Raw genomic sequence first — 16,172 nt, forward strand, 5'->3', positions numbered from 1 at the left:
ATATTGATTTCAATTACAACACAGAATACAAAGTGTACAGTGTTCACTTTATATTTATTTTTGATAAGTATTCGCACTGTAAAAAAAAAAAGAAATTGTATTTTTCAGTTCAACTAACACAAGTACTGTAGTGCAATCTCTTTATCATGAAAGTTGAACTTACAAATGTAGAATTATGTACATAAGAATGGCCATACTGGCTCAGACCAAAGGTCCATATAGCCCAGTATCCTGTCTTCTGACAGCGGCCAATGCCAGGTGCCCCAGAGAGAATGAATAGAACAGGTCATCATCAAGTGATCCATTCCCTGTCTCCCATTCCCAGCTTCTGGCAGACAGAGGCTAGGGACACCATCCCTGCCCATCCTGGCTAATAGCCATTGATGGACTTATCCTCCATGAATTTATCTAGTTCTTTTTTGAACCCTGTTATAGTCTTGGCCTTCACAACATCCTCTGGCAAAGAGTTCCACAGGTTGACTGTGCCTTGTGTGAAGAAATACTTCCTTTTGTTTGTTTTAATCCTGCTTTCTATTAATTTCATTTGGTGATCCCTAGTTCTTGTGTTATGAGAAGGAGTAAATTAAACTTCCTTATTTACTTTCTCAACACCAGTCATGATTTTATAGACCTCTGTCATATCCCCCCTTAGTCATCTCTTTTTCAAGCTGAAAAGTCCCAGTCTTATTAATCTCTTCTCATATGGAAGCTGTTCCATACCCCTAATCATTTTTGTAAAATTTTAGAGCCTGCAAGTCCACTCGGTCTTACTTCTCAGCCAATCACTCAGACAAACAAGTTTGTTTACATTTGCAGGAGATAATGCTTGCCCGCTTCTTGTTTGCAATGTCACCTGAAATCGAGAACAAGCGTTCTCATGGCACTGTTGTAGCTGGCATGCCAGATGCGCTAAAGATTCATATGTGCCTTCATGCTTCAACCACCACTGGGATATGTGTCCATGCTGATGACGGGTTCTGCTCGATAACAATCCAAAGCAGTGCAGACTGATGCATGTTCATTTTCATTATCTAGTCAGATGCCACCAGCAGAAGGTTGATTTTCTTTTTTGGTGGTTTGGGTTCTGTAGTTTCTGTATCGGAGTGTTGCTCTTTTAAGACTTCTGAAAGCATGCTCCACACCTCGTCCCTCTCAGATTTTGGAAGGCTCTTCAGATTCTTAAATCTTGGATATAGTGCTGTAGCTATCTTTAGAAATCTCACATTGGTACCTTCTTTGCGTTTTGTGAAATCTGAAAAGAAAGTGTTCTTAAAACGAACAACATGTTCTGGGTCATCGTCTGAGACTGCTATAACATGAAATACATGGCAGAATGCGGGTAAAACAGAGCTGGGGACATAGAATTCTCCCCCAAGGAGTTCAGTCACAAATGTAATTAATACTTTTTTTTTTTAATGAGCATCATCAGCATGGAAGCATGTCCTCTGGAATGGTGGCCGAAGCATGAAGGGGCACATGAATGTTTAACATATCTGGCATGTAAATACCTTGCAATGCCAGCTACGAAAATGCCATACAAATGCCTGTTCTTCCTTTCTGGTGACATTGTAAGTAAGAAGAGGGCAGCATTATCTCCTGTAAATGTAAACAAGCTTGTTTGTCCTAGCGATTGGCTGAACAAGAAGTAGGACTGAGTGGATTTGTAGGCTCTGAAGTTTTACATTAATTTTGGTTTTGAGTGCAGTTATGTAACAAAAACAAATCTACGTTTGTAAGTTGCACTTTCACGACAAAGAGATTGCACTACAGTATGAGGTGAATTGAAAAATACTATTTCTTTTGTTTATCATTTTTACAGTGCAAGTATTTGTAATAAAAATAATATACTCTTTAATTTCAGTTACAACACAGAATACAATATATATGAAAATGTAGAAATATCCAAAATTTTTAATAAATTTCAATTGGTATTCTATTGTTTAACAGTGTGATTAATCATGATTAATTTTTTGAGTTAATTGCGTGAGTTACCTGTGATTAATCAGCAGCCCTAGTTGGAAATAAATATACTTAGTCCATTCACAAACATAAATATGTCTCACAGTTCCTCTATAAGGTATTATAAGCATAGGCATGACATGATTTGCCCAAGGCCACTGTACCAGAGCAACATTGTCTGCTTACTCAATCCATGCTTAAACCGCTAGAGCACAGCTCTTCCTAGCCCATAATCCAGGTGGTGTTATGTGGGGATGGAGCTGTAAATTCCAGAACTTTGGAGTTTTGCATATTGTAGGCTTGCTTTGTTCTAGAAGCAGTAAGTGGCTGCACATAATGTAACCCTGTGACCCTTCCTCTGCCCTTGTCAGCTTTGGCTGGATCCTGCCTCCTAGTGTCCCTTAGAAAGACTTCAAAAAGTAAATTCTGAAGGAACAGAATCAATAGTTCTTTTCAAGCAAAGTCCCTTTTTCTTAGTTCCATTTTCCTTGACTCAAAAACCAGAGGGAAACTATTCTCTCTGAAAGACTGGCCCTATATTAAAATGCTTTTGATTTATAATTATGCAGCATTGCTGTAGCCTTGTTGGTCCCAGGATATTGAAGAGGCAAGATGGGTGAGATAATCTCTTTTATTGGACCAACTTTTTTTGTTGGTGAGAGAGGCAAGCTCTTCTTCAAGTCTGGGAAATGTACTCAGAGTGTCATAGCTAAATACAGGGTGGAACAGTTTTTTAGCGTAAGTATTTAACATATATTTCAAGGGACCATTCAAGATGAAGTGGCCCAGTAGCACCTGATTGTCGATAAAAGATTTCTTGGTGTGCTTGGGGTGGCTACTGGATCTGTGAAGGGAAGTGTGGTGATCCATGGGTTTCTTATGTGTTAACTGCTTATGCTAAACAATCTGTTCCACCTTGTATTTAGCTGTGACACTCTGAGTACATTTCCCAGACCTGAAGAAGAGCTCTGTGTAGCTTGAAAGCTTGTCCCTCTCACCAACAGAAGTTGGTCCAATAAAAGAGATTACTTCACCCAGATCGTCTCTTCAATTTATATAACAGCTTTTGCTCTGATGGACCCTCAAACTCTGCACAATCCACAGATACCTAATATCACAGAAACAACTATCTCTGGCAGGAGGGTAGCAGCCAACTGACATGCAGCAGGCTATACACATGGGGCAAAGGGAAATCTGGATCAAGGACACTGGACAAACTCTTATGAAAACTGCCATGGGATTGTTCATATCTGTGCAGAACAAAGCCCCAGTTTTAAAGTCTGCAGCAAAAGGCCCTGAAGTGGTAAGTAGCTTGGCACTCAACTTACCTGCCTCACACTGTTGAAGGGATGGATTGACCATGGTGGGGTTTGTGGTCCCAGGGGCTCTGCAAACCTGATGCTTAGATCTTCTAAGACATCCCCTCAGACTAAAGCTAAGTGAGGAATATGTCTGAGTAACTGGAGAGCTCCCTCTACCTGTGCTGTCTTCAGATAGGAAAGTAATTGGCTATTGAGTGAGAGGGAAAGGAGGAAGCGCAGAAAGTGGTGGCAGTGGTAGCTAGTCATGCAAAAATAAGGCTAACCCAGTCTCATGATTCTTGGCTAAACCTTGTCCCTGTGCAATTCCAGAAGGAATTTTAACCCCCACATACAGCACTACACAACTGGCTATGTGCATTGTGGAGGTAGGAGGTTATTACCTTCCTCCGAATCATGTTACCAACCACTTCCAGAGACAAGTGGACCAAATGGTCCATCTGGCTTATCTGATACGGCAAATCCTAAATTTCTAATCAGACCCCATATGGCAAAAACCAGCTGGCATGTTACATCCTAACAGTTGTGTAAGAGATGCTGTTCACTTATCCTTTAGGACTAGTTTCCTAGAACTAGGCTTAAAATTGATATCTAACTGCAGGAATTCCATGATCTGTAGAAATACTCCTTGGTTAAAACTGATTATATTGAGAAATTGCATCCTGACTTCTGAAGGTCATGTTTTATTTAGGCCCAGTACCCTCCCCACAGTGTGTGTCATCTTTAGCAGGAAGCTGCTCTTATTTTGTGAGAAAGGGAAAAAACATTCCAGATGTTCTGTCTGCTCATGCAACCGGGGGGGGGGTGGGGGGTGGGGGCAACGGTCATTCGAACTGGAGGAAAAAGCAGAAGGGGGAGGAAGAGATGGAAGTTACCAAAAGATTTTGTATAATTGATCAATTTGGGCTGTATATTGGAGATGCCTTAAAAGGGAGTGTTGTCTAACCATGAGACTAGCAGAGTGGGAGTCTGGTTCCCTGGGTCCTACTCCTGGCTTGGCTGCTGAGAGTAGGCAAGTTATTAAAGCCAAAATATTCAAACTTGGGTGCCTAAATTTAGATGCTTAAATTAACATTTAGTATTTAGTGAATTTCTTTAATGCTATTTAGAGCATTTCTTTAATGCTATTTAGAGCTATTTAATGCTATTTAATATTTAGAGCTATTTAATGCTATTTAATGCTATTTCTTTAATGCTATTTAGAGCTGGCTGTATTGTAAAGAATCCTTATTGAGGTTACAGGGACAAACCATCCCGATGTGTAGAAAGAATAGTAAATATGGCAGGCAACCAGCTTGGCTTAACAGTGAAATCCTTGCTGATCTTGAACACAAAAAAGAAGCTTACAAGAAGTGGAAGATTGGACAAATGACCAGGGAAGAGTAGAAAAATATTGCTCGGGGATGCAGGAGTGAAATCAGGAAAGCCAAATCACACCTAGAGTTGCAGCTAGCAAGAGATGTTAAAAGTAACAAGAAGGGTTTCTTCAGGTATGTTAGCAACAAGAAGAAAGTCAAGGAAAGTGTGGGTCCCTTACTGAATGAGGGAGGCAACGTAGAGACAGAGGATGTGGAAAAAGCTAATGTACTCAATGCTTTTTTTGCCTCTGTCTTCACGAACAAGGTCAGCTCCCAGACTACTGCACTGGGCAGCACAGCATGGGGAGGAGGTGACCAGCCCTCTGTGGAGACAGAAGTGGTTCAGGACTATTTAGAAAAGCTGGACGAGCACAAGTCCATGGGGCCAGATGTGGTGCATCTGAGAGTGCTAAAGGAGTTGGTGGCTGTGATTGCAGAGCCATTGGCCATTATCTTTGAAAACTCATGGTGATCGGGGGCGGTCCCGGACGACTGGAAAAAGGCTAATATAGTGCCCATCTTTAAAAAAGGGAAGAAGGAGGATCCTGGGAACTACAGGCCAGTCAGCCTCACCTCAGTCCCTGGAAAAGTCATGGAGCAGGTCCTCAAGGAATCAATTCTGAAGCACTTAGAGGAGAGGAAAGTGATCAGGAACAGTCAGCATGGATTCACCAAGGGCAACTCATGCCTGACTAATCTAATTGCCTTCTATGACGAGATAACTGGCTCTGTGGATGAGGGGAAAGCAGTGGACGTGTTGTTCCTTGACTTTAGCAAAGTTTTTGACACGGTCTCCCACAGTATTCTTGCCAGCAAGTTAAAGAAGTATGGGCTGGATGAATGGCCTATAAAGTGGATAGAAAGCTGGCTAGATTGTCGGGTCCAACAGGTAGTGATCAATGGCTCCATGTCTAGTTGGCAGCCGGTATCGAGTGGAGTGCCCCAAGGGTTGGTCCTGGGGCCGGTTTTGTTCAATATCTTCATAAATGATCAGGAGGATGGTGTGGACTGCACCCTCACCAAGTTTGCAGATGACACTAAACTAGGAGGAGAGATGGATGCGCTGGAGAGTAGTGATAGGATACAGAGGGACCTAGACAAATTACAGGATTGGGCCAAAAGAAATCTGATGAGGTTCAACAAGGACAAATGCAGAGTCCTGCACTTAGGACGGAAGAATCCCATGCACCGCTACAGACTAGGGACCGAATGGCTCGGCAGCAGTTCTGCAGAAAAGGACCTAGGGGTTACAGTGGACGAGAAGCTGGATATGAGTCAACAGTATGCCCTTGTTGCCAAGAAGGCCAATGGCATTTTGGGATGTATACATAGGGGCATTGCCAGCAGATCGAGAGACGTGATCGTTCCCCTCTATTTGATATTGGTGAGGCCTCATCTGGAGTACTGTGTCCAGTTTTGGGCCCCACACTACAAGAAGGATGTGGAAAAATTGGAAAGAGTCCAGCGGAGGGCAACAAAAATGATTAGGGGACTGGAACACATGACTTCTGAGGAGAGGCTGAGGGAACTGGGATTGTTTAGCCTGCGGAAGAGAAGAATGAAGGGGGATTTGATAGCTGCTTTCAACTACCTGAAAGGGGGTTCCAAAGAGGATGGATCTAGACTGTTCTCAGTGGTAGCTGATGACAGAACAAGGAGTAATGGTCTCAAGTTGCAGTGGGGGAGGTTTAGGTTGGATATTAGGAAAAACTTTTTCACTAGGAGGGTGGTGAAACACTGGAATGCGTTACCTAGGTAGGTGGCGGAATCTCCTTCCTTAGATATTTTTAAGGTCAGGCTTGACAAAGCCCTGGCTGGGATGATTTAGTTGGGGATTGGTCCTGCTTTGAGCAGGGGGTTGGACTAGATGACCTCCTGAGGTCCCTTTCAACCCTGATAGTCTATGATTCTATGATTTAGCAGGTGGAAGTAAGGAAGAGATTCAGCATTATGTGATAAGTCAGCTCTCCATGGTCCACCAGCAAATGTTCTGCGGACCTCCAGGGATCCACAGCCCCCAGCATGGGAGCCATTGCTCTGGAGCACTGAGCAAAATTAATTTGTTAGGGACAGATGGACACATCCAATATAGCCCATTTACTGCAGTCAGAGGGGTAGGGGTGAAGACAGTGGTGGCCCTCACTTCTTCCCATCATCTGTGTTTCTAATTTGTGTTTATTTGCTTGTATTTCAGAGGAAATTCAGCTCACTAACAAAGATCCTCGATGGGTTGGAGCCTGGTGGCTCGGCTTCCTGGTCGCAGCCACTCTCGTGGCCTTATCTGCCATCCCTTATTTCTTCTTCCCAAAAGAAATGCCTAAAGAGGTAAGAACTGGAATGGAGACAGGCAAGGTCAATTGCACAAATCATTCAGCTGATTTAAACAATTAAGTTCTCTTAGCTCCCATGGCGGGTGAGTTTACTCTAGGTTGGGATGTGAGGGGATGATGATCTCAGTGAGACTTTCCTGAAGCTGGTTGGGCAGTGGGGTGATGCTGAAGTCAGACAAGGTGTAGAATATCAATATGCTGTGAGGAATATGTTATAAATGTGCTGTTGTACACATGCCACCTCTCTCTCTCTCCTCTCTCTGCTTCCCTTATGGGCCATGTGCCTTCTAGAGATGGCCGTGTGCTGTGAAGTTTGTATCCAGATTCAAACTTCTCAAAAGTACAAAGGGCTTCTGACGGATGTTCTGATTTGAACTCTTCTCTAGTGTCTGTAGCCCTTACTAGCTCAGATCGGATAAGCTAAGCAGAGTCCAGCCTGGCCAGGACTTCGGTAAGAGGCTACCAAGAAAAACCCAGAGTGCTGCTGATAGTTTAGTAGGTGGCATTCTTCCCTCTCCAGAGGTGCAAAAAACAATGGTATGGAATCCCTATTCTATTCTATTCTATTCTGCATAGGTTCTTATACCATGCTCATTCCTGTAGTATCTGAGTGCCTTCCAGTAGTGTATTAAGCAAAATGACTACACATCTGTCCCTGACCATGTGACCCATGGTACTTTTCACAAATACTTCCCCAAATTCTACCGTGGATTAGTATATTTTGCTACATAACACTATGCATTTTATTTCAACTGGTGAAGTGATTTTTCATTTCCTGTTGAAGGGGAGAATCTTGCAACCTTTACTCATTTAAGTAGCTCTTTTGAAGTCCACAGGGATACTTCCATGAGCAACCATTCCTCTATCTCACAGGTGACTGCACATCAGTGGTGGGCATATTATACTTATGTTCATAATATGTAGTCTGAATGGCACGGTGGGACCTTCTAACTAAAGGGATGTGGTCTAAATCTAAGATATTATCCTCATAGTGTTTGAAAATGCCTTTCAAGGGCACTTCTGCTGATGAGTCAGCTTCTCAGCTGTACTGTTCTTTCCCCAAGATCTCTCTCCTCAACCTTCTTCAACCAGACTGAGACTGGTATAGTAATGACAGGTTTCAGAGTAGCAGCCGTGTTAGTCTGTATCCGTAAAAAGAAAAGGAGTACTTGTGGCACCTTAGACACTAACGAATTTATTAGAGCATAAGCTTTCGTGAGCTACAGCTCACTCACTCACGAAAGCTTATGCTCTAATAAATTTGTTAGTCTCTATGGTGTCACTAGTACTCCTTTTGGTATAGTAGTGTCCCTCTTGTTCCTTTAAACTTTTGACTTTCCTTTGGGTTCAGGGACAAATCAGCAGCTGCATCAGAGGCCAGTCTCATCTATCACCATTTATAAGTGAATTGCCTGCTAGCCCAAAGGAGTGAGAGATTTCAGATTACTCCCTTTTCCTGTTCCTCCCCTTTTTAATGCTCCCAAACCAAAATACATATAATCACTTGCGTGCTGTGCAGCATAATAGCTTCATGGAACAATAGGCACCTTCCATTCTGCCCAGTGTTTCAGTAACACTGTCAGGGGCGGTATGAGCCAGTGAATGGGGAGCAATGGATTGAGAGACAGGCAACTCTGGATCTGTTCCAGTTCTGCCACCTAGAATCGCCAGAGATGTCAATCCTGAAACTTTCTTCAGCACTAAATTCACACAGAAAATGCCCCTTCCACACACACACACTTTTTGTCACCAAAATCGAGCACGCGTAAAGAACGTCACCCTTTGAGGAGGTATCTTTGTCTCTCTTGGCTCAGGGTTGTGACATTTCCTCTCTTGCCATGCAGCATTCCATCAGCAGTGCCCAGCGACATCCCTTCGTATTGCTGGCATTTCACAGCCCCCTGGCTCTGCATGCAGCGTTCCATCAGCCTCACACTTCTGGTGTGAGGTGCCCTGACTCCTCGTGGGGCATTTAATCTCTGTTACAACGTACAAGCCTGCATTAGAAACGTCACAGTGAGGCTCCCTGTCAGTGCCACAGTGGGGATAACACCAATAGAAGTAATAGAAGTGACTGGACACTAAATTGGTAGATTAGATGGAATATGTAGCAAAGCTCTGTAGTATGGATTAAAGGAGAGAAACTTGCCCTAATGCTTTAAAGCCTGATTTCTAGCAGCGCTCCCAGCTTCAGATGAGGTCAGTGGGAGCTACTATTAATTATTATGATTATTCCCACATATGGGTGTCTGATAAGGCCTTTTCCTGACTGCCAAGATTAGCCCCGGGCAATGTCTGGGATGGTTATTTCATTTACTTTTTTACTTGAAGAAATCTGGATTTTCAACAATGACCCTGTGATATACAACTGATGGGTGAGCTGCTGAGCCCATACGGTGCCCCACTGAAGTCTGTGGGCCCTGCGCAGGTGCAGCAGTCTGCTCTCACGGTGCCAGGCTGGGGGCCTAGCTCCTTGAACCCACAATGTGCGGAGAGCCTCCTAGCACATGCTGAGCCCCCACAGCTCCTACCAGCATCAGTTAGTAGAGTTCAGGAGCACTGTGGATGCCGAAAGGAGTCAGGATATTCAGCAGATCAGAGTCTGAGTAAATCACAACTTCACCCGGATGTTGCCCCTCCCTTTACTGGGTGCCGAATGGGGAGCACTCTGGAAGAAACATGTGGCCCCTGTTCTGCACCAGCACCATTATATGCAGGAGTGTTCAGGAAGTGAAGTGAAGATAACATCTCTAATGTTTAGCTTGAGCCAGACTGGCATATGGAACAAAGCCCCTTTAAGGCTCTTTAACAGTTATGCAGCTACTTATATTACCTATTTTTGGTACTTCCAATAAACATGAACAGCTTAAAGGAAAACACTGAGGCAGAATTCTTGAGAGGCTATTCTAAAACCACATCTAAATTGAGCTTGCCAGCATGGGGGAAGGGTTGTCTTGTGGTTAAAGTACATGACCAGCAATCAGAAAAGCTGGGTTTTGTTTCCAGCGTTGTCACAGGCTTCCTATCAGACCTTGGGCAACTCACTCAACCCTTGTGCCTCAGTTTCCCCATATACAAAATGTGGGTAACCACACTGGCCTACCTCCTGGGATTGGCATGTTGTGAGGATTCTTTCATTAATGCTTGTAAGACACTTGCAGAAAGTCTTAGAAATACACTGTATTATTTGAGGAACACCAGGGAGGCAAATTAACAGGTTGTGTTTGTGGCACTAATGTGTGAGTGGCCACAGCACAAGAAGGCAACAGGGATGGATTTGTCTCCGTGTTCAGATTTTTGGCACAAAGTTTTAAAAACAGAAGCAACCAATTGCTTAAAATAATTATCCAGTCTAATATAATTGAGTCCCCTGAAGTTTGTTTTTTATAATAAGGCACATACAAAAATAAAAAAAACTAAAGGGATCCAGCATTTGCTGGAGGAGGTATAATGAGTGTTTGTTGGGAGCTTGACCTGCTCATTAACTGAGGAAATTCATTCTGAACTGATTTTTTGAGGCCTGCTGGATTTTTATCCCTTATTTATTTAATATTAAAATAGTATCTGTCACCATGTTTTTCACTAAGTTTCAAGGGCTACCTTCTGCACAGTAGGTGAGAGCTCAGCAGGAGCTCCAGGTTAAGCAGAGAAAATCCCTCTTTTGCATTTTGGAGGTATTTATATGATTTTTTTCTGATAAATCCAAAATAAAAGCAGATTGGCAAAGCCTGTGGGTGCTCTATCTACAGGTGAAATACCACACAGATAGGGACACTATTTTTTTCACCAGAGCCTGCTAGCAGACAACTTCCATCTGTTTCCTCAGTGGAAAGGAGACCTGCCTCTTTCTGAACCTACCTGGACTCAGCTACACTTCATTAACTCAAGTGTACATAGGAAGCATGAGGCTTCCCCTCAACTGTTGTCAGCTCAGGTAGTCCCCGAAAAGACAATCAGAAAACCTGGTCCCAACACCTGCTGGGATTTGACCTCAACTCCTCACATCACTGTTTGGCTCAGTGGGGTCTCTCCCTAGGGGCATAACTCCAAACTGAGTGGACCATGTCTGCAGGGTCCCAAGGAAGGTATCAAAGGGCTAGTATACCTACAATATCCCATTTGCGTAGTATCACAAAGTGGCACTGCATGAGCCTCTCAGTTAGCTTAAGCTAAGGGAAGTCCAGCCTGGTCGGGCCTCCCTAAGGCTTCCTGGTGGAACAGCCTGATACTCAGAAAGTGGTGCTGGGGGTTCAGTAGATGGTGATCTTCCTTCTGAGTAACTCATAGAATCATAGAACCATAGAATCGTAAAACCATGGGTTTCGAAGGAACCGCAAGTGTCATCTAATCTGACATGGGACAGATTCAGGAATAAGTGTCCCTACAGAAAGCAGGGAAGGAGATGGGATTTGCCCCTGAAGCTGTCTGAGGAGCTGAACTCACAGCCCGGCTCATCAGATACCATCACCAGCTGACATACCACCTGTAGGTTGCTGGCTGGGAGGTGGCAGTGTGACCGACTGGCAATGCTGTTTGTGAAAGGAAACACATCCCTCTGAGCAAGAGGACTTTGGGGAGGGGGAAGAAATCATAGTGGATGGGGCTATAACCAAGAACCATTGATGGGAAGAACCAAGATGGACCCAACTGTGGTTTCTGTACAGGTCGATCTACAATCTATGTTATATATGCTCTGCAGAATGTTATTGAAAAATGCCTAGGGCAACAAAAGGAAGTTAACATTACATTTATAGACTTTGCAGCTGCTTTTGCCTCAGAGCATTGATCAGCACCATGGATACTGCTATGCCAGTATGGGGTGCCTGAGGCCTTCATTAATGTGCCTAGTGGAGGAACTGTACCATGGTACATTTAGTTGTATGAGGATCAACGGTTGTATTACAGGCTGGTTTTTGGCAGAATCAGGATTGTGCTAGGAATACATTATTTAACATTCTAATAGACTACCTGATGACAAAGCTGATTGAGACCAAAGTAAGAAGTGTGAAATTTAAAGTTACGTCTTTAGAAGAACTCGAGTATGCGGATGATATTGTCTTACTTGGAGAGACTACTGACCAACTACAACGAATGCTAGAAGAGCTGTGAAAAACTGCAGAATCTATTGGACTTAAGATCAATGGTGATAAAACTGAAGCTATGCATGCCTCCTATGAAATTGAAATGAACAACCTGCCAATGCTGCATGTAGATGACAATGACACTGAAAGAATGGCTTTATTATATATTGGGAGTCAGCTGGCAACAGGAGGTTCTATAACCAAAGAAGTCACACAACAGATTGGTCTTGTGTCAATGGCATTTCACTGTCTTCAAAGGCCTCTGGGCAGCAGGATGTCTGTGTGAGAACTAAGATACAAGTGTTCAACTTAGTAATGATGACAGTCCTGTAATATGGAGAAGAAAAATGGTCACTAAAAACAGCAGAGAAGAGGAAACAAAACAGTTTTCAGCTTCAAAAGTTGTGGAGTATTCTTAGCATCTATTGGTTTGATTTTGTCACAAACAGGGAGATACTTAGACGAGCCCAGTAGGTTGCAGTCTTGCAGTGGTTGGGAACAAGATGAGTGCAATAGCGGGGTCATGTCCAACCTGCAGAAGAAGGTATGCTTCTACAGGTTTATAGAGTTGAAGTTGAAGGAAGTTGAGTAAAAGTCAAAACACATAAGGTTGGAAGATGCAGTACTGAGGGATTTAAGAAGCTTAAATCCTCATATTGACTCTTGTTGAAGGAAGATTTGCAATGGACTGTTCAAGAAGGAAGTCCATTCAACACACCACCACGGTTATCTCATAGCCATGAGAATCTGCTGCTGCTGCTACTGGTTTGCAGGGTTAGCCTGCACAGATCCAGCTGCAGGATCAGGCCCTAAGTATGGCTTTAGGAACCTAACTTTAGGCACCCAAGTTTTAGACGGATAGACTTTAAGATCAGAAGGGACCATTGTGATCATCTAGTTTGACCTCCTGCACACTACAGGCCTCAGAACCTCACCCACCCACTCCTGTAACAGACCCCTAACCTCGGTTGAGTTACTAACATCCTCAAATCATGATTTAAAGACTTCAACTTACAGAGAATTAACCATTTACACTTTTTTAAACCTGCAAGTGACCTGTGCCCCATGCTGCAGAGGGTGGCAAAAAAAATAAAAAAATCCCAGGAGTCTCTGCCAGTCTGACGTGGGGGAAAAGTCCTTCCCAACCCCAAATATGGTGATCAGTTAGACCATGAGCATGTGGGCTAAACCGGGAAATCAGGTAGATACCTGGGAAAGAATTCTCTGTAGTAACTCAGAGCCTTCCTCATTCAGTTTTGAAAAGTTTGGCCTTGGCTATGAAAATCTCTCCTTTCATGGACTGCCTCCCTGTAATGCTTTTAATCATTGTCATTGCCCTTCTCTGGCCCTTGTCTTTTACCGCAGTGAATACATTAACATGACAGTACATTACTGTACACACAGAGAAATATTAGACATCCATTGTACTTCCAGCCTTGGGAGGAATTTGTCAAAGGGATGATGAGAGATACTGTCAGTTTGCTTGGGGGTTGAATTCTGCCCTGGGTTTAGGTACGCAGCTCCCCTTGACTTCAGCCCCACTCCCAGCCTCACCGGCATCCATAGGTGCAATACAGCCCCTGGTGAATAAGCCCCATTTCCTGTTGGTCACCTCTAAAACTAATTTTCCTGGATTTCTATATTAATAGAAGCCTGGCACATACTTTACTGTACATAGATAATGGCCCAATTTGTTATTTATGAGGTGCTATTCATTACAGTTTGACAAATGAAAGTGGGGAAGGAAAATCCGGTTATTATCCCTTTGCTGAAAACCTCTGATTAACCCCTCTGAGCACATGGTGGCCTGCAGCTATGGCATCTGAGCCTGTGATCTTCTGAGCAATTCTCACCTAAGCAGGAAGGGTGTTAGTGATTTGGTATTTGGCACTCTTCCTGCTAAGCCAGGAATGAACCAGGGCTCCCGCAAGCACAGTGTTATGGTTGTTGAGGAGTTGTGAGGTGTAAAACCAAGGTGTCCTGAGCCTTTGTGATCATTTAGTACCTCCTGATATTTTTCACTTGGGTAGGGGCTTTTTCTTGGTATCCTGGTCAAGTTCAAACAGAGAGAATTGCATTTTGCCTTCCTAAATTCCTCTTGCAGTTTTGAATATAGTATTCTTCACTTCTTGCCCATAAGTACTGTATATATTGCTGTTAAACAGCTGCCACATCCCATCCCGTAAGTGGGTGCCTCACCATGGTGGGTAAAAAGATTCTTATTTAACTTGTAAACTGTTTGAGAGCCTTCTCGAGTGCAACATAGGGCATTCTCTTTATCCCTCTGTGGATGGAATGCTGGGCCATAAATCAGCATGACTGTGTTTTCGTTTCTTTAAATAACACAGCTGTGATGCAGCTGTGAAGGAGCAAGCGAGCTCAGTAGAACAGCTGTCAGCGTGTCCGAAACTGACAGTCTCTTTGTCTTTTCTCAGGTGGTGAAAGGGAGCAAGAGTGAAGTTAAGAGAAGCAAAGACCTACTGAACCAGCTTAAATCCAAATCAGAAATCATGCAAAGCCTATCCTTAACCCAGTTCATAAAAAGTAAGTTGGTGTTTTCCCCTCCTTGGAAAGTCTCTGAAGTAACTCCTCTGCTCACCCAAGCATATATCGCCCTCCTGGCAATGAGGAGCTTGCTGCTTATATGCACCACCAGTGATAAAAATCTGAGAATAACCCTGGGAACAGTCGGCCTCTCCCAGTGCAATAAGTAAAATGGGATCTGCTTGGAAATAGAATTTCTAGTGGTAAAAATTCTGCTGTATAAAATGTCTGTGCCAGATTATCTTCATCTATCACAGCTAGCTTGTCTAGAAGTCAGACTTGTCTAATGTACTATGGTGCTCTTATAAGTTCAGCTAAGGTCTGTGCTGGGGTAGGTCAGTGGGTTTCATTCTTGGAGTGTATTCCAAGGGGAGGTTTGAAGGAAATAATCCCAACTGTGGCTCTCTCTTATGAAAAGTGACTTTCTGATATTGGCATCATGTCTGCTTCTTCTGGGCTTCCTAACTCTGATCACTATAATCTTCTGGAAACCCTGATTTTTATTACCCCCAGTACGGAGCTGACCCAGCCATGGGAGAACGAGCTGGAGTCTCTTTGGCTAGTTACACCATTCACTTGCTAGTTCTATTCTAAATTAAACAAGCAAACTGGTTTTTTTTTATCACCCGTTGCCCTTGTTCCATTATCATTTAGGAATATCTTGTTGCAGCTGGTGCACTAAGAAAATTTGCTGTGAAACCATTGCCAGGGAATGAATTCACAGCGCACAGGCTCACTTTTCTGTTTGGCTGCAAACAGACTTTAAATGTAAAAATAATTTCCTCTGCTTGCTAAAGGTGGGAACAGATTTACCTTTTCTTCACCTGGAGTTGTGAGAGCAGCAGACACAGGACATGGGAGTCAGGGTTATTTACTATCATTGCTGCAGCCGTGACCACTGGCATCAATCAAGCTCAGGGCCCCAGGGTGCTGGATCCCATACAAATACATAGGAAGCCACATTCCCTGGGTCAAAAGAATTTACAATCTAAAGACCCAATCCTGCAAATTTTTATGCACATGACTAAGTGAAGATTGTGGAACTATTCAGCATTAATTTATCAGCATTGTTATTTATTTTTAATAGTATCCAAAATCCTCACTCAGGATTGGGGCCCCATTGTGCAAGGGGGCACTGAACAAATATACTGACATTGTCCCTGCCCCAAAGATCTTACAATCAAAAGTTACACACACTGTGTTACCGTTTGCATTGCGGTAGCACCAACGGGCTCCAATCAGAGATCTGGGGCCCACCATGCTGGGCACTGTATATATACATAACAACAAGATGGTCTCTGCACCAAAGAGTTTACCATCTAAGTATAATGAGAGCTGAAAGGTGGGGATCACAAACAGCCAGGGGAAGTGCAAGGTAACAATGAGGTGAGACTTTGCAGAATTAGGCCCTAATATACGACCAGCTATAATCCATGAATGTAATGAACAACAGGAGGAAAGGGAAAGGAGGATGAGGGAAATTGTAATAAGACTGCCTACAGGCACAACTAGACAGTAGACAATTTTCAGTTCTTTTTCAAAGATACTTGCCTTTTCTTCATCCCCTGGGTATTTCTACTG

The 16,172-nt window shown here is 43.4% G+C and overlaps 1 protein-coding gene across 1 annotated transcript in view; it reads left to right on the forward strand.

Moving 5' to 3' along the window:
* The window catches only part of SLCO2B1 (solute carrier organic anion transporter family member 2B1), a 75,862-nt gene that overhangs the window by 23,594 nt on the left and 36,096 nt on the right, over positions 1-16,172 (forward strand). Inside the window, exons 6-7 of the mRNA XM_077841700.1 lie at positions 6,831-6,961; positions 14,483-14,591. Of these exons, the coding sequence (XP_077697826.1) occupies positions 6,831-6,961; positions 14,483-14,591 (240 nt within the window). The remainder of the gene's footprint in view (positions 1-6,830; positions 6,962-14,482; positions 14,592-16,172) is intronic.

This window comes from Eretmochelys imbricata, chromosome 1, assembly GCF_965152235.1.
Source record: "Eretmochelys imbricata isolate rEreImb1 chromosome 1, rEreImb1.hap1, whole genome shotgun sequence".
Taxonomy (NCBI): domain Eukaryota; kingdom Metazoa; phylum Chordata; order Testudines; family Cheloniidae; genus Eretmochelys; species Eretmochelys imbricata.